This window comes from Xenopus tropicalis, chromosome 3 (genome assembly GCF_000004195.4).
Source record: "Xenopus tropicalis strain Nigerian chromosome 3, UCB_Xtro_10.0, whole genome shotgun sequence".
NCBI classification, from domain to species: Eukaryota; Metazoa; Chordata; class Amphibia; order Anura; family Pipidae; genus Xenopus; species Xenopus tropicalis.
In genome coordinates this window covers 21212196-21235491 of record NC_030679.2, presented here as the reverse complement: position 1 = coordinate 21235491, position 23296 = coordinate 21212196, and the positions used below count along the sequence as shown (strand labels likewise).

The following is a 23296-nucleotide window of genomic DNA, read 5'->3' as shown; positions in this document are numbered from 1 at the left end:
GAGTCATAGCTCAGTCTAAATGGCTCTATTTGAGATGTCTCACCATTTATCTGGAGGTAGAAAGACTTCTCTTGAGTTGTATCTTCATTAAAAACCCTGATTGTGTAGAGGCCTGCGTCCTGTTCTTTCACTCGCACAAGGGATAAGTGACTTGTGTACCTTGAGATCAAGAAAGAGATTGGTCCTGTGCTGGGCTGAAGTCAATATTAGAAGGGGGGGGAACATATAACCAAAAGAGCAAATAGTTTTCTTGGAACAGAATGGTTGATCAGAACATCTCCAAAAACAAGTATTTCTATTTATTTGTTTCTGGTAACTACTTTTTAAACAGAAGCCTATACCCCCTTAACATTCCTACCTTCACCATATGCCAGTAAGGGACTCACAAACAATTACATTTGGGTGTATATTTTATTATATGATCCTAAGGGCAGCCAAACCCAAAATGTCTTTTAGTCTCATTACATACGGAGTACTGTTTTTACCCTATGTTTTACCAATACTTAAGAACTGCAGTGCTCCTCAACTTACAGTGAAATATGCCCTGTATGCCGCCATGCCTGCAGTTTGTCTTCCTTCAGATATCAGAGGATATTTTCTTAACTGCACGTTGTCAAGCACAGGCTATAAAAGCCATTGACTTGGCCCCTCCAGACCCAGTTTGCAGCTTATTGAAGCCCTGATGCTCTGACCAACCAATATCTGGCTAAATCCTTCTATTGGGCAACATCTGCATGTGTGTACGTGTCAAAATAATCCAAATTCTAGTCAATATCTGTGTGAGCTTATTGGTAAATCCATTTAGTTAATGATCCTATAACATACTTGTATAAAGCCACTGGCCAAATGGAATGATGAGCCACCAGCCTTATCAACCAGATTTGATCAATAAGGGCATTTTGTGGCCACTTTGACTACTTGTGTGTAGCCAGACTGGCCAATGCTCTGCCCATTTGGCCATCAGGTCACAATGGCAAAACAAACTGTATCTATTCAGCTTTGGTAAATAGAAAATAATAATACCATAACTGCTGGAACAAGTAAAGGTTACACCTAAATGTTTGTTTCTTAAAGCACTCACCTGTTTTTAGATGTAGCTTTGTCCACAATAGTGATTTGGTTGGTTTTATTGCCTGTTAGGGTAATGTTGTCTTTTAGCCAGACAATGGTGGGTGGTGGGTAGGACTCAATGTTGATTCTAAATAATTTGCTTTTATGCTGGATAGTATAGGATATGCTGCTTTCATTCGTAATTATATTTACAAATCCTTGTTCTATAAAAAGAGAATTAACATTTTAGGCAAGATATACAACTCCCATATAACTATATATACATATATAAATACAGGTATGCAGTCTATTGGGCAAAATGTCTGCCTCTGTGCAAACAAATTAGCCTTTGTGCGAATTTAATATGGGCTTTGTGAACGCCAAAGTTGTTTAGCGACCACTTCCGAAGATGGAAGAAAGTTTGCAAATGTTATTGTTTGCGACAGTACGCAGTGTATGTCATAAAATTTCTTTTAAAGCGCCATTAAAATTTGCAATGCAAGAATAGTCTAATTAACAACATTATATTGTGAAATGTGAATTTTTGCTTTTATCTGTGTGCATTTTTTTTCTGTTTACGACTTTTATTACATTCCTCCATGGGTGGAAAAAGGGTCAAAATGTCTGAAGGGTGTTCAAGTTATATTCTCCTTTTTGCTCCTCCTTTGGTGCATGAGCATCACACACCGGTGTAGGGGAGCCCTGTACCCAGGCAGAGGGAAAATATGTGTGTGTGGGGACTGGGTGAGCCTAGTCAGGTGACCAGTTCACAGATCATAAATATGTAGGGCTTGTGGAGGAGTGGGCATTATAGGGACCGCTGATTGCGGCAGGGGCTGATCTGAGACATGGCCAGGCATGCAACTTAGTTAAGCCTTTTTTCATAGAATACCATTCTATTTGGTTGGCAGGGTCCAGCCCCGAGGTGGGCTAATAAGCTGTACTCCCTTGGGGCAAGGGCCCTGTCAACTAAGTAATAGTAAGGGCCCTATAATATCTGATGGCAGCCCTGCCTATACTAATAAATGCCTTGGCCAAACAGTATGTGCAGGGCTCCCTTTGCATTCTGTTTATCCACCTAATTATGTACTCCCATGTCTATGTACTGTGCTTCTCCTCCCCTTGTGAGTGCAATTTTTTTCCCATTTGCAAACAATTTACTAACCAGTAAAAATGTGCTTATAAATAATGCTGGAATGCTAGAAAGGAATACTGTATTTTGGGTAAAAACATGGCACATTATTATTTCTTCTTTGCACATGACACTTTAATAAATGACCCCTTTTGGTGTTCATGTTGCCATAACAAAATACTATTTGCACAAAAGCAGCAGAAAGCAGTAATTGATGTTTGAATGGGGAAGTTACATTTTAGTTGTTTGTAGAATATAGTTATACAAGGGGAGAATTGCCCACAAAACACCCCAGTCTGTGGGTGTAGGATACCTCACTCAAAAAGATGTAGGTTCCCCCCCAAAAAAAAATTAAAAATAATAAAGATTATGTTAAAATCTAATTTATTTAGGACAAGGAAAAGCCTAACATGTTTCATGCCAGTTGGGGTACTCACCTATGAATAAATACCCCAACAGGCATTAGGCCTTTCCTTGTCCTAAATAAATTAGTTTTTAACTTAACCTTTATAATTTTATGGGGAACCCAGAGCGATACCAAAATACTATTCAAAAATAATAATTCTGGAAAAACCATTCATACCTATTACAGTTATATCAATATTTTTTGAGTCTAATTGATCCAATGTCATCTCCACAGCGCTGCAACTGTACGTTCCAGAGTCATCGAGATCAGCATTGTGGATGGTCAAAACAGAACCTATGCTGTTATTGGGCAGAAATATCACGTCCGGGGTGCTTGTCCTTCCTATCTGTAAAATAAGGTCAAATAATTCAATAAAAATAAAATGATTATTAGGAAAATCATCACATAGAGAAAGGATAAGGATAAACCCCTCTGGGCCGGCTCCTCAGCTGTCCCCAGATAGAATGTTAATGGGGTAGTACACCTTTAAGTTAACTTTTCCTATGTCATAGAATGGCTAATTCTAATCAGCTTTTTAACTGGTTCTCATATTTTCTTTTTTTATAGTTTTAAAATTATTTCCCTTCTGCCTTTTACCAGCTTCAAATGAGGATCAGTGACCCTGGCAGCCAAAAAAATGTTGCTGTGTGTGGCTACAATTTTATTGTTACTTTTAATTACAGGTATGGGACCCATTATCCAGAATGCTCAGGACCTGGGGTTTTCCGGATAAGGGATCTTTCCATAATTTGGATCTCCATACCTTAAGTCGATTAAAAGTTTAATTAAACGTTAAATATTATATTTGCTTCAAATAAGGATTATTTATATCTTTATTATTATTTGCTTATAATGGAGTATATGGGAGATGGCCTTTCCGCAATACGGAACTTTCTGGATAAGGGGTTTCAAGATAATGGATCCAACACCTGCACTTACCTTTCTATTCAGGCCCTTAATACTAAAGGTTAATTTAAAGGGATACTGTCGTAATTTTGATTGTATACTTTTTATTTCAAAATTACACTGTTTACAAAGCAAATAATCCACTCTTCCATTTAATATTTTATTCTTGATCCAACAAATGTATTTTTATCAGTAATATTGGTGTGTAGGCGCCATCTCAGTGCATTGTGCCTGAGTCTGAGCTTTCAGAAGGAGCCAGCGCTACACATTAGAACTGCTTTCAGGTAACCTATTGTTTCTCCTACTCCCATGTAACTGGAGGAGTCCCAAGCCGGACTTGGATTTCTTACTATTGAGTGCTATTTTGATATGTACTGGGAGCTGCTATCTTGCTCCCTTCAAATTGTTCTGCTGCTCTCTAGCTAATGTTATTTACAATGTGACATTACAATTTGGTTATATAGACATGTAGTATAACACTATCCATAGGATAGAAATATTCATCTTACCTTCTTGGCAGGATAATCCCAAGTAAAGTTCAGGATTTCATTGTTAGTGACTATGCATCTAACAGTGATATTTTCACCTCTCTTTACCAAGTCCTTCTCTGCTTCAATTGACATGTCGATTGTGGAAACTACAAGCAAAAGGGAGGAGCAATAAATCAAAAAGCATAAAAGCAAGGTCCCACAATACTCTTTTCTAGTATAGTGCTTTATTTTTTTTTTATTACAATTTCATCTTTAAAAGAATCCTTGCTGTGCTTGCAGCTGTACCGTAGAGAACAAAGGCACCTACTCAAGGCAAACTATGACATATACAGTACATTATCCAGAAATTAACTGTTATTGGTCTACTGCAAACAGAATTAAACTAAGCTTTTGACTGGTTGCACTGGCAAAAATTATTAGCCAGAGATAAGGGTGTATACAGAACACAAAATATAGAATATAACCATAAAAGTCATATCCCTTTCCTAACAAAGTAATGACTGTTCCAATACCCACTCTGCTACTTTCTAATCTATGGCTTCAGTACCTACCTTGTATACTATAGACATGAAATGGTTCTGTGTAAACCTCCTCCTCATTAACTGAAGCTTTGCAATAGTAGTTGATATCACTGAAAACCCCTATGAATCCTTTCTTGTTGTCGTAGTGCATAGGGATGTCAGTATCCCCTTTTCTCTCATGGAGAGTCACAGTCATGTTTGGGTCCGTCACTCGGCACGGAATGATGTTTTCAACATTGTGAATAATGAAAATAAACTCTTCACTCTCTTTCACTGGCAGAAAAACCATAGATGGATCTAAGGAGGAATCAGAAAGCAAAAAATGTTTAGTCTGTTATACTCAGTAGGCCAATATTATGAGTCCTCCCCAGTTGGTATCAATAGGCCATAAACCATTTTCATTTCATGTAGACTTGTGCTCTACACAATTTTCTGGTATCAATTTGTATGGCCTAAGAAGGAGTACAGCTAGTCACACCAAATATATGTTATAATACAATAGATGGGTGCTGAGGGAGGTTGTGGTCAGTTAGCCCGAGATAATGGCATCTTCGGCAAGCTTAAAACTGACAGCTGGGTCAGCAATAACTTCACAGAAGCTAAGTTGGAAAAGAAATATAATTTAACACTTCTTAATATTTTATTTAAGATAGACACAAATTGAAAATTAAAAGTTATTGTTCCCCTTTATAAATTCATTTCTTTCAGTGGTATGAATCACCATGAGTACCTCCTAAAACTACTGTTATTATCCTGCAACATTTCTGGTCAGTATTTTTTAAATGACAATCAAGGATCTGGGATAACCTGGGAGGTGGGGTGTTTTCCATTGGAGTAGAAATTATGATATTAAACAGGACATTGGTTTTTGCAGGGGGCAGATTTTGGTGCCAAAATGCATTCTCTATTGGCAATCGCAGTTCCGGAAATTATAATGTTTTGGATAATAGATCCTATACCTGTAAAACAAAATTGCTCTATGCAATAATGCTTGGGCATCTCAGGATATGGTGCAGTTTAGGCTAGAATAACCAATGTACAGTTATTGCTGTAAACACTAACCTGGTACAAAGATATAGACCGATTTCTTCACAGGTTCAGTGGTATGGACGGAATCATTGAAGTAGCATGAGTACTGCCCTGTGTTCAGCCCCGTCACATCAAAAAGGGTAAGTTTTCGGGTGAAGATGCCATCTTTAACCTCAAGTGCTGAATCGATGAACTGTCCATCATGTTCCCACACAAGCTCTTCATTTGAGGAACAATATAAGGAGTAGGTACTATACAGATCGAGCACAATCTCGGAGCCTTCCGGCGGTGTGATAGAAAAGCTAGAGGTTCTGCTCGCAACCAGTAACACAGCTTAAGGAAAGAAAGGTCATTATAGTCATGACTTGCATGTAAACCATATAACAAAGTACAATTATAGTGTTTTATTATACAGGAAACTGTTACAAGGTGCAACTGGAAAGCTAAGGCCATATGGCATATCACATAGGGATTTTGTGGTTCATTTTCTGAACTAGGTTCCCTAGTTCAGACAATGTGACTGAAAAGGGTCACTTGCTTGGAACCCACAACTGTAATTGGAGATTTTGTAGGATGGTGTTGGATTGACAGATCACATTCTGCAAGTCTGATGTATTTGCATGGGTCAAAATATAATGGGACCGATAGGAAAATCAAATGTGTAGGCACCCCTTAATGATTATAATTACTAATGTGATGTGTAGGCACCAGGCCCAGACTGGCAATCTGTGGGTTCTGGCAAATGGCAATGTAAGATGCCATAGACACTGTTTATTGGGCTGGTGGGGACTGTTTGGGCCTCTGTGTACTTGAAATGCCAGGGCTCATTTTGCTTCTCTCTTATTTCTGTCCCAGACAGGTGAATTACAATAAATGGGATACGAGAAGTCTGAGCAAGGACCACATCAATGAGCGATGCGGTCCTTAATCTGTCAAAACTCATGCCTGGCCCAAATATCAGTTGGGGAGGCCTATCAGAGGGCCTCATACATGGACAGATAAGCTGCCGAATTGGTCTGAAGGGCCTTAAAGTCGGACATACACACACCGATATATATTATAGTATGACACCTTGTTTCGTATGATATTCGGTGCGTGTATGGCGGCTCGGAGAGGCGACCAATATCGCAAAGGCTGTGGATATTGGTTGTCTTGTCGATTGGCCAGGTTAAAAGATTTCGGGCGCCATTGAAAGCATCAAAGCAAAATTTGCTTTTAGGGCTGAATCAGCAGGTGGAGGTAGAATTCCTATTTTTCCTACCTCTACATCTGAAGATTCAGCCCTGAACATCAATAGATGGTGGGAACGATCTTTCCTGTGACCAATGCACGAAAGATCGTTATTGCTATGTGTATGGCCACCTTAAGGCTGCCCATGTATGGCCACCTTTAGCAAGCAGAGGCAGTGGAGCACATTTATCACAATGGAAACAATTGCATACAGTCAACCTATCAAATATTTCATTGTTCTATGTGTTGTTCAATGAAAAAAGCTACACTGATTGGTTGCTATGGGGTTACTGCCCAGGCACTAATTTGCTCAATGTTGCATAAATGAAATGAAATGAAAATTGTGGGTACTACAGCACCTTAAAAATAACCCTCCCACGTGTGCATAATTTTAAAGGCATGAACAAATGCAGGGGGACATTAGTGAAAAATTAGAAACATGTATCATGTCTGTGCTATTATAATGGCTGAGATTAGATACTGAGACCCTAAAGTACCTTCTTAATTCAGCAACATCTGCAGAGACCTATTTATACTGTAGCCGGTCACGTAACTATATAAATACAGACCAGCGTTAATCTGTTTTACTGCCCATTATTTACTGCCACAGCAGAATGAGGGAATATATTTATATATTACCTGTTATCTGAAGCAGATGCATCTTCTGGGGTTCCTGCTTAACTGGCACTGAGAGGTTATCAGCCTGTTGAGAGAAAACCAGAAAAAAAGAAATGAAGTCTGTGTATTCAGTAGTAATTAGCTCATATCTCTGACAGTAGTGGAACATTTATCTATAACACCAGCAACAGGGAAACACAGGGACACTTTCTATTCAAAATAGAACTTGCTACATGCTACATTTAGAGGCTTTTTGGATGCTGGCACTTGTGCGACAATATTAAAAGGTCTTGTGTGGGTTTTTTTTTCTGTTTGTGCTTTTGCAATTCAGATCTTTTAATAAATGACTAGACATTCGTGGTTTTTGTGGAACCGAGTTTAGTCGTGGTTTGAAAAAATGTTAATAAATGTTAATAATCTGCCCCTAAAAGTCAGTATGCAGAATCATATTTATAGTCACAGAACCTCTCACTAAGATAAACAGCTCATAAAATTCCCAAATTTCTACTAATAATGATATAAGTAGAGAGTACAGCATCCTTATATTGCACAAGTTTCTATATGTTGCAGGCAATACATCCCCTGTTACAGCTTCATGAGAAACTAAAAGGATACGCAAAAGTGCAAAAAGGAGTCATTTTAATATATCCTGGCCAATGGGCAAGCTGTGCCAATAGCCTCTGCTATATCTGGCACAGAGATTAGGGCTACCAGAATAGATGTTTGCATCCCTAATTAGATCAAGCGCTATATTATCAGGGCAGAGAGAATGCAGGATTAGTCTGTTGACCCAACTTGACCCTTTACTCTCTGGGGGTCTAATAGGCGCAGCAAAGGAATGTCAACAACATACTAAGCTATCATGTAACAGGCTAAGTTTGCATATATCTTTCTACCCATGGTGCATTGCTTTTTCTATCCCCTATGTGTAATAAAAGGCACAAAGTTTGCTTAGGTGCAGTAACCCATAGCAACCAATAAATTATTCCTTATAAACAGGGGGCCCATAAATGCTGCCTGCTGATTGGTCACTGTTACGCCTGTTACACCTTTCATTACATGGCCTTTTATAAATGCTTTTTTTATTGGCGCAAACTCACAGCAAATGTTTTTGCATCTTGGACCTGATAAGTGACACCCTCTATATCTTGTACAGGTATTAGATCCGTTATCTGGAAACCCATTATCCAGAAAGTTCCAAATTACAGAAAGGCTGTCCCCCATAGACTCCATTATAAGTAAATAATTCTAATTTTTAAAAAAGATTTCCTTTTTCTCTGTAATAATAAAAGATACCTGTACTTGATCCCAACTAAGATATAATTACCCCTTATTGGGGGCAGAACAGCCCTATTGGGTTTATTTAATGGTTAAATGATTCCCTTTTCTCTGTAATAATAAAACAATACCTGTACTTGATCCCAACTAAGATATAATTACCCCTTATTGGGGGCAGAACAGCCCTATTGGGTTTATTTAATGTTTAAATGATTCCCTTTTCTCTGTAATAATAAAACAGTACCTTGTACTTGATCCCAACTAAGATATAATTACCCCTTATTGGGGGCAGAACAGCCCTATTGGGGTTATTTAATGGTGAAATGATTCCCTTTTCTCTGTAATAATAAAACAGTACCTTGTACTTGATCCCAACTAAGATATAATTACCCCTTATTGGGGGCAGAACAGCCCTATTGGGTTTATTTAATGTTTAAATGATTCCCTATTCTCTGTAATAATAAAACAGTACCTTGTACTTGATCCCAACTAAGATATAATTACCCCTTATTGGGGGCAGAACAGCCCTATTGGGGTTATTTAATGGTGAAATGATTCCCTTTTCTCTGTAATAATAAAACAGTACCTTGTACTTGATCCCAACTAAGATATAATTACCCCTTATTGGGGGCAGAACAGCCCTATTGGGTTTATTTAATGGTTAAATGATTCCCTTTTCTCTGAAATAATAAAACAGTACCTGTACTTGACCCCAACTAAGATATAATCAATCCTTATAGGAAGCAAAGCAATCTTAATCCTAATCTTTTAATAGGCTTAAGGTATGGAGATCCAAATTATGGAAAGATCCCTTATCTGGAAAACCCCAGGCCCCCAAGCATTCTGGATAATGGGTTCCAATGTGATATTGGAGTATATACATAGATTATTATGCCAATAGTTTTTTTTTCAAAAACATACATTAAAGTATGTTACCTAAATGGCCATATTGTTCAATAAATAGGCAATAAAACACTATTGTAATTTCACCGTTGTTCCTGCATTTTAAAAAGTTCCTGTTTCTCAGTTAGACTTTGCCAGTACAGTATTACATTTTCTATCATTCATCCCCACTTGCTGCCTCTTTCTAAAAGATGGCCATTAGGTTTGTGTCTAGGGGCTTCTATAAAGGCAACCATGTTGGCCAGCAAGAACTCCCATTAAAGGGATATTCTGTGCAACACAAATGGCAGTAAATGCTTTTCCCACACCAGCTTGACTGTATATTGCCAGTAGAATACACAAATATTTGAGCTAGTGTAATGAAATGCAGAAGAATGTGAGCAGGCAAGGGACTAAAGCCCCCATTACTCTTTTTGTTGTGGAAGGAAACAACATGGAAGAATAGGTAAGGAGCTAATTACAAAGGGGGGGAATGTTTAGGGCAATTAGAATGTTTTCCCAGCACAGCTTTAGCAAATAACCTTGTGACTTTCTTACTATTAACATGGGAAAAGGGACAAAATGTACATTCTGAAGGCCAGACTGTAAATATTATGTTACTTGCTGTCCAACTGGGAAAATGTCATTGGGAATTAGCATTTTTACAGGTCCAATATACAGCTGCTATTTGGTATGTGTGACCTGTGCCGCTACACATGGCACCATGAAAAAAAAATGAAAGATGGAAGACATTCTTCTTTCTGTACAGGCCAGGGAAAGCCAGCTGTTAGCGGACTGCAAATCCAACAGCCGGTCAAGGGATTTTGGGACTTGTAGTTCAAGAACAAGAATTTAGTAAATGGCAGCTTGTAGTCCCTTATTCATACACATAAGGGGTTATGAAATAAAAGTCGCTAAGTTTGCCCAGAAGCCATACCCATAGCAACCAGTTAGCAGGTAGAATATACTGGTCACCTGTTAAAAAGTCAACATATTATTGGAACCACCTCAATGCCTCTATGCGCTTCTCAAATCTATCTGATTCATATCTGGTTAATTTTCAACTATTTATCAATCTGAAGGCCCATCAGGGGCCCATACAAGTGTCAGTAAGTGGCAGACTCAGTACACAGCATTTATCAGCATACCGCCTTAAGTACCAAGGCTGCATGCCAATAAGAAATAACAAGCCAGGGTTTTCCCTGTTTCTAGTAATTGCCTTTTAATATTAAGTACTGATGTATCTTAACAGACAGTTAAACTACCTCAGTCTGTAAGATACCCTCCCATATAGATTGTAAGCTCTACGGGGCAGGGACCTCCATCCTCTTGTGTCTTTGACTCTTAACTTATTTCAACTGTATCTTGTATTTATCTGTATTTATTATACTTTGTATTTATGTATTATTATCTTAATAACCCCCTGATTGTATTAATGTATTCTACTGTACAGCGCTGTGTACATAAGTAGTGCTTTATAAATAAAGATATACATACATACATTAGAATTTGTGTAAAAATTTCGCATTTAGTTCTAGTATCATGTTCTACCAACATGAAATAAACTAGGATGGACCTGAACTTAGACAAGGATACAATAAGGGGCTATCTTGATCTCTAAAAGAGCCAAAGAAATTATTCAGAACCAACAAAACCAGTGGAAACTGCATGGAATACAGGCTAAAACCGGGATTCCCAACCAGTAGCTCAGGAGTAACATGTTGCTCACCAAACCCTGGGATGTTGCTTCCAGTGCCCCAAAAGCAGGGGCTTATTTTTGAAATAGTGGTTGCACAAAAACCAGATGTACTGCCAAACAGAGCCTCCTGTAGGCTGCCAATATAGGGGCTGCCAAATAGCCAGTAAAAGCCCTTATTTGGCACCCCCAGGTACATTTTAATTGCTTGTGTTGCTCCCCAACTCTTTTTACATTTGAATGTGGCTCATAGGTAAAAAAAAAAAGTGGGGGACCCCTGGTCTAGGATGCAGGTGGCATAGGTTAGTTTGTCTTCTTGCCCTTAGTCTTATGTGTTTGAATTATAAGCCCTGCAACTATACACACTGTGGTCCCTAATACTGACTCTCTGCTACGGCAGCAAATGATCACAGACACCCAGGCCTTCTAAAAGCATCATGTACAAATGAGAAATGTTACATCATGCAGCAGAAATAATGGTAGTTTGTCAGCCAGTTATTTGGTCGGCACTTTAGTGTACGATGTTGACGTGCTCAAAACCTAATTTTAGATTTTAGTTGTAAGTATCTGTCTGAGACCACTGTGCTTCAAATAGATAATGGCTTGGATTAAGGGTAATGGTGTGCAGAACCCAGGCAACTATTATGTAAAAAAAAATAAAGAATTATATAAACATGCTGTTTTGATAAAAGTAAATGCATTGGTGACTCTCAAAATATTTTGTTTGCATGGTGATGCCTGAAATAGACCCCCAGACTTCTTTAGAATTTTGATGTTAGATAACAACTTAAATATTTTTATGCTTGAATGGCATGTGATCAAGAGATGCCCCAGAATGCCGCAGTGTGACAGAATCAACAATGGCATTTTTCTGTTTTGTGTCTGATGCAACTGCTGGTGGTTTGTCCCACACAATCTCACATTATATCACAATGAAATAAATGTGTCAAACTGCAAAATAAGATTGTATGAGATTCTGATCACTTGTAGTTGGCTAAAAATATTGAAATAGATGAGTAATCTATTATACCAGCATAGGAAACAAAGTGATTGGCAGCCCATACTAATATCCATGTGACATAGCCCTTTGGGTTAACTGCTCAGTCACAAATGCGAGTGTCCTGGACCAATTGAAGGATCATAAGCTACAGTCAAGTGATCCCAATGGGCCAATAAAAGCGCAAACCATTTGGGGGTTTTAACCTTGAAAGCAAATAAGTTGCAGGTAAAAGTCCCTTTGTTAAATGCATATTGAAGCAGTAGAATTCTTACTGAATCAGGTGAAAGTGAGTGTAGGACTGGCCAAACTGGGCATGACTTTGACATAGCTGACCAGCTTGAAGTATATTGCAATATATGGACAAACAGTCCCTGTTTTGCTTAAAGGGGAGGCCATTTCTTGCACAGAATGTCTTAATGTCCTATATATATTGATAATGGGTGGGAACAGAAGACCTTTTGTTGTTGTCTATATGGATCATTGTGTGGCCCCATCAGATTGCAGTCAATTTCTATACAGCTCTTCATGTCTGGCAATGTCAGGGACACCTTCAAAAACAAAAAATGTATCTTAGGGTTTCTAATGAGCCCTTTTTGCTCTATACCCTATCTCACAACTAGCAAATGGATAGGCCCACTACACCTAAATACACTTCAACATTCAGCCATTCCAATAGTGTCAGCAGGGGCAAGATTCTGCATGGTTAAACACTATGGATGTTCTATTTTGAAAAGAAAACATTTCCTTCAATGAGCTGATTAATATCTCACTATCATGGGAAAATTATTTCAAGTGATCACAATTGTTTATGGTCATTCTGTGATTAGGCATATCTCACTGTAATTATTCACCAACTCATTCATGATGAATTAGTAACTTTTATAGCCAGTTATAATTCTTATCCAGCTATGGCTTTCCAATACCCTCTGTAGTATACTGACCTTCTGCTATTAATAAATCTTTAAGAGTCTTCAATTATTTGAGAGATTCTAGAATGCATATGTTTGATATTGCTTGGGTGCTTTAAAATTGTGTTTAATTATTGTCACTGTTTTGTTTGGGCTTCTTCCTTGCCACTGTGCCGTAGATTCCTCTTCTCTATCCCTGTCATCTCACCATCCATTCTTTGTACCCCTCTTTCTATATGGACGACCCCTAGCTTCCCTAGTACTCCATTTATGTAGGCTTCTCCAAGCACTGCACAACCGACATTCATTATAATCCAAGTTAATGTCATTCTGTGGCTACTAAAGTGCTGTCTTGTATAAAAAAGGGCATTGACAAGGGATGAAAACATAATTCTGCCTCTTTATAGGTCCCTGGTAAGGCCTCACCTTGAGTATGGGGGGCAGTTTTGGGCTCCAGTCCTTAAGAAGGATATTAATGAGCTGCAGAGATGTGGAACTAAACTGGTTAAGGGGATGGGAGATTTAAACTATGAGGTTAGACTGTCAGGGTTGGGGTTGTTTTCTCTGGGAAAGAGGCGCTTGCGAGGGGACATGATTACTCTGTACAAGTACATTAGAGGGGATTATAGGCAGTTGGGGGATGTTCTTTTTTCCCATAAAAACAATCAACGCACCAGAGGTCACCCCTTTAGATTAGAGGAACAGAGCTTCTAATTGAAGCAGTGTAGGTGGTTTTTCACGGTGAGGGCAGTGAGGTTGTGGAATGCCCTTCCTAGTGATGTGGTAATGGCAGATTCTGTTAATGCCTATAAGAGGTGCCTGGGTGAGTTTTTGAACAAGCATAGTATCCAAGGCTATTGTGATACTAATATCTACAGTTAGTATTAGTGGTTGTATATATAGTTTATGTATGTGAGTGTATAGATTGGTAGGTGTGGGTTGTGTGTGCTGGGTTTACTTGGAAGGGTTGAACTTGATGGACTCTGGTCTTTTTTCAACCCTATGTAACTATGTAACTATATGTTATTAGCATTTATTAGCATTAATATTATTTAGCATTTCTTTGAGTGAAGGCTGAAGGAGCAGATAATTACTGGCACGTGGAGACAGCCCTCAGAGACTGCATAAGGAGTGCTAAATTAGCCGCCTATCAGGGGAGTTGTCATCCTCTAATGTTTATTATTTCAACTAAAGAATTTGAACTGCAGTCTGAAATCCCATTTGACATCTTTATTTAATGGCAAGTAGAAACAAACAGTTTACCAAAGAGTTTTCACTGATTTCTTTGCAACCTGCATTTCCTTTGCAGCTCTCAGGACAGAAATAGTTTGCCTCCTACTTATTCATATGCATAAAGGAAAACTAAAGCTTTATAAAGAAGTAGGCTAGAAACCCTGCCCATTACGTTTTTTATGTTTTGGGCTTTTTTTTTTACAGTCTACAACAAATGCAGCCCTTAAACAGTGAAAATCTTTGATGTCCCCAAGAGATCTGCTTTTGAAATGTTGGGGATACTGTACCAGGGGTCCCAAACCTTTTTGATCTGTGGGCAACTTTTAAATATAAAAAAAGCTGGGAAGCAATGCAAGCATGACAATTTAATAGGGTGATTGGTTATTTAGTTGGCCAATATGGACTGGCATACTACAGGAGCAGGGTCAGACTGGGGGGTGAAGGGCCCACCAGGGCTATCACCCCAGGGGCCCTGCACCCCGCCCCCAGGTGCCCCTGCCACGTGTTCCTAACCCCCTGCAGGGGCCCCCACACAGCTTCCCCACCCTGAGCGCACGTAACTACAATGTGTCAGGGAAGGGACACCGGCAGTTTGGGGAGTGGCGACATGGATCGGGTCTGGGCAGTCAAGGCCCACCGGGTTTTTTCCCAGTGCCATGGCGGCCCAAGGGGTTGGTAAGTGACATGTTGCTCCTGAGCCACTGGTTGGGGATCACTGCTCTAAGCTTAGCTTCTCAACAGCAGCCCAGATCACACTGAGCATGAGCAGTGTCGCTGACATGAGATCCAAGATGGCGAACTGCTGTGGACAGCTTTAATGGCCTGATGATTACTGTTATAGGGCTGCTTCTTCGCTAGTACAGCAAATTCAGTATCCAAAATACAGCTTTTTGTAATCCATGTTCATTATTAGGTTTTACATCTCCTTTAAGACAATAAAAAGTAAGCATGTTCATTTCAGTTAATTCAGGTGTACCGTGTTTCCCCGAAAATAAGACACTGTCTTATATTTTTTTAAGCTCCAAAATATGCACTAGGTCTTATTTTCAGGGGATGTCTTATTTTTCCATGAAGAAGAATACAGTACACATTTATTCCATCGTTTGGGCGAGATTTATCGCCCAGCCCTAGGTGGGTGTCTTATTTTCGGGGGGTGCCTTATTTTCCGAGGGGGGTGAAAAATCGGGGGGGTGCCTTACTTTCGGAGGATGTCCTATTTTCGGGGAAACAGGGTAAGTACCACAATGGAGCTTCATCCGGCAGCACAGTAACTCAGCAGGTAGCACTTCTGCCTTGCAGTCCTAATTTCAATCCCAGCCAGGGCACTATCTGCAAGGAGTTTGTATGTTCTTCCCATGTCTGTGTGGGTTTCCTCTGGGTACTCTGGTTTCCACCCACACTCCAAGAACATACAGGCAGGTTATATGGCTTCTGACTAAATTGACCCTAGTGTGTGTGAATGTGATAGGAACCTTAGATTGTAAGCTCCTCTGGGGCAAATTTGATGTGAAAGTATAATAATGTATTACTATAATGGGTTGGCATTAAATATTTTTGTACATAATACCTTCCACACCTTCATAAATATGGCCTATGTGTCCATTGACCCCTCTGATCTCCTGTTAATTAAAAGTAGACAGATCCCTTACATGGAAACCCATTTTCCAGAAAGCTCCAAAATGCAACATTGCCAATGTCCTGTTTAAACAGGCAATTCTACCTTTTTCTATATAATAATTGGACAGTAGATACCTAATCTAGCATAAATTCATAGTAATGGCAAAACCATTAATGTTTATACTTACATTTTTATTCGTACCTTAAAGACACGGTGCTCCAAATTGCAGAAAAACCCTGTATGCAGAAAACCCTAATCTAAAGCATTTTGAATTACATATCCCATACCTGTCATTTATAGATCAATATATGTTGATTTTTCATAGAAATACAATAAAAACAATAAATGCTCCCTCTTGATTTACTGCTAAACAAATGTATTCTATCCCAAACGTTAAAGATGAGCTTTCTAGCCTTCCTTAGAAAGCGGAGAGTGGAAAATAGGGCTGAAGGCAACAGTCATACTATGTTATCACTATTTAGTCTACAGTTACTTCCCTTGGACGCAGCTAAATCATTGCCTCACAGGAATGAGAGTTTTCCCAGGATGTTCAGACCACTCTCCCCACTGGGCCTTTGCCCCGCACCCCAGCACCATATGTTTTCAAGCTCTTTTATCTATTTCAAGCCAAGATGTTTTTTTGGCTGGATCAGCCAAGAATTGCAACATCTCAGTCCCTTAGGTCTCCAGACTCTCATGACATGGGATTGATTCAGAGGACTGATTACCATCAGAAAGATTTCTTTCCCATCCGGGGCCGTTACTAACAAATACACACACATATGGGGGGTGTCTTGTAAATCTTGTTAGTCTTCTGAGACCATAAACAGCTGATGACAAAGAGCAGAGATTTGCAACATGAAACTAGCATGGAATGCAGACCCAGGAAAGCCACAGGAGTGAAACATGTGAAAGGGGAAATGTTCAAACTTCTTAGAGAAACATTTTTTATTGTTTAGGGGTTGTACCACCTCGGGCTCCTCTTTAACGTTTAGTAGGACTTTAATAATAATAAATATCAGAAGCCAAGCCGCAGTGGTGCTTTTATTGTTATTGTTTGGAGTGATTAGAGACAGGATGGCTACTTGTGACCCTGCACTTGGGTTTAATTCCAACGTCAGCGTATTGTGACCTGTGGTAAGATATTTTTATTCCCCTATGCCTCAGAAAACCAAAAATGTAAATGTTTCAGGAACAAGAGGGGACCATTTCAGGGACACTGGTCGCAAACAGTAGAATGATATTATATGAGTCAGGGGGAATTCACAACCCAGGAACCAAACTTTGGAACTGGATATGTTATTCTGGACCACCAACCAAGTCCACAAAACATAACATTCCTGATAAATAGATATCTGTATTTACAGAAAAGACACCAAGGCCGGGTCCAAGGGGTAGCTACAAAAATAGACAATGCTGATCATTTACTGATAATTGTATCTGTGTGTTTAAGCAGAGGCAATTCTCAGTTTTGTCTATGGCAGGGTATCTTCTTGCTTTTAGTAGCCGTGACAAGTAGCTGCTACTAAGTAGCTCCGTGTGTCTTTTACCCTTATAAGGCATCCCCTTAGGTAACAGGAGTTAAGGTAGCCATACATGCGCACATTTAAGCTGCTGATTTGAGTTGGAAGCTGATCTGCCCACGTATGAGATGGCCCTACCTGACCCACATCTGGCCGGCAGGTTTGATTTTACCATCAGATCAAGTATCACATCTATATACAGCACCGGATTTATCTTCCGGCGCCCCTAGGCCCCCCCCCCCGTTGATTGCCCCCTGACCCCCCCCCAAACGCGCATGCACATGAACCGTGAGTGCGCATGCGCATACATTTAAAGTCCCATACGGAGCAGTGGGGAGAGGTGCCCATTGCTCCGTATGGGAGCAAAATTAACAAATGTCGCCCCTACATTTCTGCTACCCTAGGCCCCCGGGCCTTTGTGGCCTCTCCACAAATCCGGGCCTGTCTAAATATCTCTATTACCTATAATGCAATAAGTGACGGTCAAAGCCTTTCATTTTTGGTTATAAGACAATTCTATGTTTGTAGCATAAGTCTTGCATTAGAGAAGGGCTCTAGGGCTGCTTTTAGCCCCTCTCTCCCCAAGCAATATGACTCTTTTCCCATCCTGACTTAGAAACAGCTATCTGGTTGCTGGTGTAGTTAAGCCTTTGATAGCAGTTTAAATTCCAGTTGAATTCCATATAGTAGTTAAACACATAAATTGCCTTAGAACAGGGATCCCCAACCTTTTCACCTGTGAGCAACATTCAAATGTAAAAAGACTTGGGGAGCAACACAGGGTCGGACTGGGCCGCCGGGACACCGGGAAAAATCCCAGTCCGACCTTTGCCGGCGCTCCCCCTTCAGACTGTTCCTCCCCTGACGCGTTCAATGTATAGGGGGGCCCTGGGGAGGTAGGGGACACGGCTGGCTGGGGCACCTGCAGGGCCCCGGGGGCGGGAGCCCCGGTGGGCCCTGAAGCCCCCAGTCCAACCCTGGAGCAACACAACCATAAGACATGTTCCTAGGGTGCCAAAAGAGGACTGTGATTGGCTATTTGGCAGCCCCTATGTGGACTGGCAGCCTACATGAGGCTCTGTTTGGCAGTACACCTGGTTTTTATGCAACCAAAATTTGCTCAAATGCCAGAAATTCAAAAATAATCACCTGCTTTAAGGCCACTGAGAGCAACATCCAAGGGGTTGGAGAGCAACATGTTGCCCCTAGTCACTGGTTGGGGATCACTGGCTTAGAATGATGCTTTCTACATTACACTTCCTGTCAAATGTGCCCCATCAATGCCTTCCCTTCTTTAATTCAATGAGGTTTGTTCCTGTAGTCAAAGTAACCAACATATTGGGCACTTGGGCCTTGCATATCCATACATGGCATTGAAGTGTGAAATGATAACTTGGGGCAATTATAACATGTAATAATGTTTAATACTCCTGTTTGGTGGTTTCCATCAGAGTAGGAAGTGCCTATTTATAAAGCTTCTAAAAGTTTCAGAAGTTAGAGCAGCAAAATGTTACCTCATTATTTCAACAGCATCTCAGCAACTTCAGCTAAATTGTCTACTGGTTGGAAAATGTCAATGATTTTTATTCTCATTGTGCCAAAAAGTAGTTCCTCCTCCTCCTTCCATAGGAGATAATGGCATTCAGCCAGGTCTCGCTTGGAGAACAAATGCCAGTGATATTTTCATTAAAATGTTAGATACTTATAAAGAGAAAGAAATGAGAAAAAAAGGTTGGAGTCAAATATTTTAAATGCAAGGGATGTCAAAGTCCTTTATAAACAGCAGGAAATGGCAAAAAAATTTAATTCAAAGCTTTAAATATCAGTCCAAATGCTTAAAGGGGAAGTTTAGCTTTACAGGTAAATTGACTTTTAGTATATTATTGAGTGGCCTATTCCTAGCAGCTTTTTTAACTGGTCTTTTTGAAAAAAAAATAGTTTTTTTGTTTTTTCAGATGATTTACCTTTATATTTTTCAATCTTTCACTAACCCTGATCTGTTGATACAGGTACGGGATCCGTTATCCGGAAACCTGTTATCTAGAAAACTTGGAATTCTGGGAAGGGCATCTCCCATAGACTCCATTTTAATCAAATAATTCACAAGTATTTCCCTTTTCTCTGTAATAATAAAACAGTACCTGTACTTGATCCCAACTAAGATATAATTACCCCTTATTGGGGGCAGAACAGCCCTATTGGGTTTATTTAATGGTTAAATGATTCCCTTTTCTCTGTAATAATAAAACAGTACCTGTACTTGATCCCAACTAAGATATAATTACCCCTTATTGGGGGCAGGACAGCCCTATTGGGTTTATTTAATGGTTAAATGATTCCCTTTTCTCTGTAATAATAAAACAGTACCTGTACTTGATCCCAACTAAGATATAATTACCCCTTATTGGGGCAGAACAGCCCTATTGGGTTTATTTAATGGTTAAATGATTCCCTTTTCTCTGTAATAATAAAACAGTACCTGTACTTGATCCCAACTAAGATATAATTAATCCTTATTAGAGGCAAAACAATCCTATCAAGGTCGGACTGAGCTGACAGGACACCGGGAAAAAACCTGGTGGGCCCCGGCAGACCAGGCCCAATGCCTGTTGCTGCTTCCCCTAGCCACTGATGTCCTCCCCTGACACATTTCCCTTATGTGTACTCAGGGGAGGATGTCTGGCAGGTGGATGGGGCCCCTGCAGGGGTACAGGTGACGTGGCTGGTGGGGGCACCTTGGGGGGTGTGGGGCCCCTGAGGCGGCAGCCCCGGTGGGCCCTGCACCCCCCCCCCCCAGTCCGACCCTGAAACCTATTGGGTTTATTTAATGTTTAAATGATCTTTTAGTAGACTTAAGGTTTGGAAACCCAAATTATGGAAAGACCCCTTATCTGGAAAACCCCAGGTTCTGGATAACAGATAGTTTATTGCTTTTTACTTCATTTGAGAGTCTCTCCTGGCTGATAGGGTAAGTGGGAAAGTGTGTGGGTCTTTGTCTTTGCATACTGTGTTGTATAACTTATGTCTTAAGGTGAACTGCCCCTTTAAATAGCTCAAAAAGTGCGTCTGTGAGGGAATTCTTTATCTGCCTTTTCTGTATTGTCGCACAACCTCTAAAGATTTGATGCAAAGAAAAATCTTCCAGAAAAGTGACATCTGCCGTTGACTTCTACATGATCTCGCCAAGTTATAGCTGGAGTATTTTCAGATTCTATGTCTGATTCATTGTATTATTAGTCATATTATAAATGTGAATATTCCAAAGTATTAAATCCTTTAGCCTAACATATATTTATACTGTTTAATTGGTTTTAAACATTCAAAATCCTAATAAGCAGACAAAAAGCTGGAACATTATATAAACAGCTCAGAAAGGATAGACATGTATCCAGGAAATTCGTCTGTGAAAAGAGAAGCAACAGGGGTATGTTCTGCACAGTAATTACTGAGATGGAACTGAACTGACTGATAAAGCAAGACCTGATGGTAAATACACTTGCTAATGAGTACACTAATGAGTACACTAATGAGAACACTAATGAGCGTGGCTTGGATTTTAGCCAGTGCATGGCAAGATAAAATTCATAGGTATGGGCTAAAGCAATTATCGTAAGAAAGGGAAAGTCTGCTAAGGGAGAAACAGTATTTTTTGAAGACATATGTTATATGTATTAGGGTAAACTTTAAATTGGTAAAGCTGATGGGTAAATGAAGGGAGTTGGGCACCCCAACATAAGAAAACAATATTTCAATCAGGCATGTTCAACTTGTAGTCTTCTATTTGTTGCTGAACTTCAACCTCTGCGCCACCCAGCAGGCTTAGGCTATTGGTAGGATACTAGGAATTGTTTTCCCTCTACAAGAAAAAATTTCCACCAGTTGGTGGAAATATATTTCAAACTCTTCTTTATAAAATGTCCAATAATACTTGTTCTATCAGACTGTGTCTGTTTCAATGGTTGCTCTACATTTGCTTATAGACTACTGTTATGCTGTACACTGCTGTACAGTGCACAGAATCCCTTTTGGCCCCATAATTCTATTTATCTCCTTTCAAGGACCCTTTGTATTAACAAATGATAATGATAATTTCTTTTGGAATGATAAACATGTAACAACTATGATGGAGCTTAACAAAGTATGAGTATGTCCCCCATGTGCTGCTCAAGACAGATAGAAGTAGTCCTCAGACTCAGAGTTTTATATTTGGAATGGGTTCAGATTCACTGCCCTGGATACATCTGGAACTAAAACAGACTGGATACTGAGGTGCCTGACCAAACAATAATCCACGAAAGGTTGACTTGGACAACTCCTCAATTATTCAGCATTGCACTATTCACTTTTGAATGAGGTGCTGCTTGGACTTGGCAAGAGAGAAGCAGAACTGCTGGCCTACATCTTCAAAATGTGCTCCTTAAAAAGTATAAAATGTTAAGTTTACCCAGACATTATTAGCCCCAGGCAGCTCCGTATCATTTGCCATCCCTAGCCCGTTAATTCAGTGAGTGAACCTACATGCACTTACTGTATCTGTGAGAGTCTCGGCCTCTGGAAGAATACAAGAGCATTAAGCGACAACGTTCTAGAGAGCAGTCTGCGGCGCCGCAAGCAGAGAAGAAGTTAAACCCAGAAATAAGGAGTTGAAATATGAAGGCTGTTTGTGTGGGAAAGAGGTCAAGTGGACTAATGCAAGGTCCCTGCATTTCTGTTATTTTGCAGATGCAGACTGTTCTCGGCCATATGCTGCGTGCCAAGAAAAATGTTCTCTTTAGAAACAGAAAATCTGTTTTAATTTTCAAGTGTTCTAAATTGCATTAACAGCAGAATCTCTGAGATTATTGCTAATAAAGTTATTTATAAAGCGCCAACACATTCTGTAACGGATACACTAGTAGAGGGCCCTGTTCATAGAGTTTCTATTAAAACTGTGGGGCTGATTACCCACTGGGGGCCAAAAGCAATGAAGGTCTCAGCCTCAAAACCACACAGAGTTAGGTATGGGAGAGAGTTCATATTTTTTGCATATGCCTGAAAATGTAGCAGAATGCCGATAATCACCAGAAAAAGTGGATTAAGTTTACTCCAAAGCAGAGAACCATAGCAACAAAAGATGATACATGTGTCTTCCTGTGACAGAATAATACTTCAGACTATGTATAAGACCTCACTTTGGCTAGAATTTGAAGTCAGATGTTTTCACCAGCTGCAGTGAGATGTGAGAAAATAAATATATTGTCTCCTTGAAAGGCAATGTAAACAATCCTAACTGATCCAGAATTTCCCCGAAAGATGGACTCCAGCTGCCGCAGTACTGCTACCCCCAGATTCCCTTACCTTATGCACAGACCTGGACTGGCAATCTGGGGATTCTGGCAAATGCCAGAGGGGCTGCTGTAAGATGCCATAGACAGTCACTATTTATTGGGCTGGGGGGGGGCGTTTGGGCCTCTGTGTACTTAAATCCCAGTCCAAACCTGCTTATGGATGATGGGCACCAGGAGCCCTGAGTGAGCCTTTTCCTGATATGACGCATGTTTTTCATGACAACAGTGTTTATGTTTAGATTGGCCCCCCAACACATAAACATCTCAGCTGCCTGGATATATACACTAGCTCTCCTCTACTGTAAGCATCATCACCTATAAATGCACACATTGTTGTTATATTGTATGTTCAGTTAATAGTTAAAGACCTAAATTGGGCTGGGTACCATGAGTGTAGGGCAGATGGCAAGAAGTCGGTTGCAGGTTGATTTACCTGTGGCTAATTTAC

At 39.9% G+C, this 23296-nt stretch overlaps 1 protein-coding gene across 1 annotated transcript in view; it reads right to left on the bottom strand.

Annotated features, from left to right (window-relative positions):
• pdgfrb (platelet-derived growth factor receptor, beta polypeptide) overlaps positions 1 to 23296 on the bottom strand; it is a 72015-nt gene that overhangs the window by 28695 nt on the left and 20024 nt on the right. The window contains exons 2-8 of the mRNA XM_012959674.2: positions 7405 to 7468; positions 5569 to 5868; positions 4537 to 4803; positions 4004 to 4131; positions 2766 to 2934; positions 1082 to 1274; positions 44 to 159 (exon numbers count right to left, since the gene is read on the bottom strand). Of these exons, the coding sequence (XP_012815128.1) occupies positions 44 to 159; positions 1082 to 1274; positions 2766 to 2934; positions 4004 to 4131; positions 4537 to 4803; positions 5569 to 5868; positions 7405 to 7426 (1195 nt within the window). The 5' untranslated portion in view covers positions 7427 to 7468. The remainder of the gene's footprint in view (positions 1 to 43; positions 160 to 1081; positions 1275 to 2765; positions 2935 to 4003; positions 4132 to 4536; positions 4804 to 5568; positions 5869 to 7404; positions 7469 to 23296) is intronic.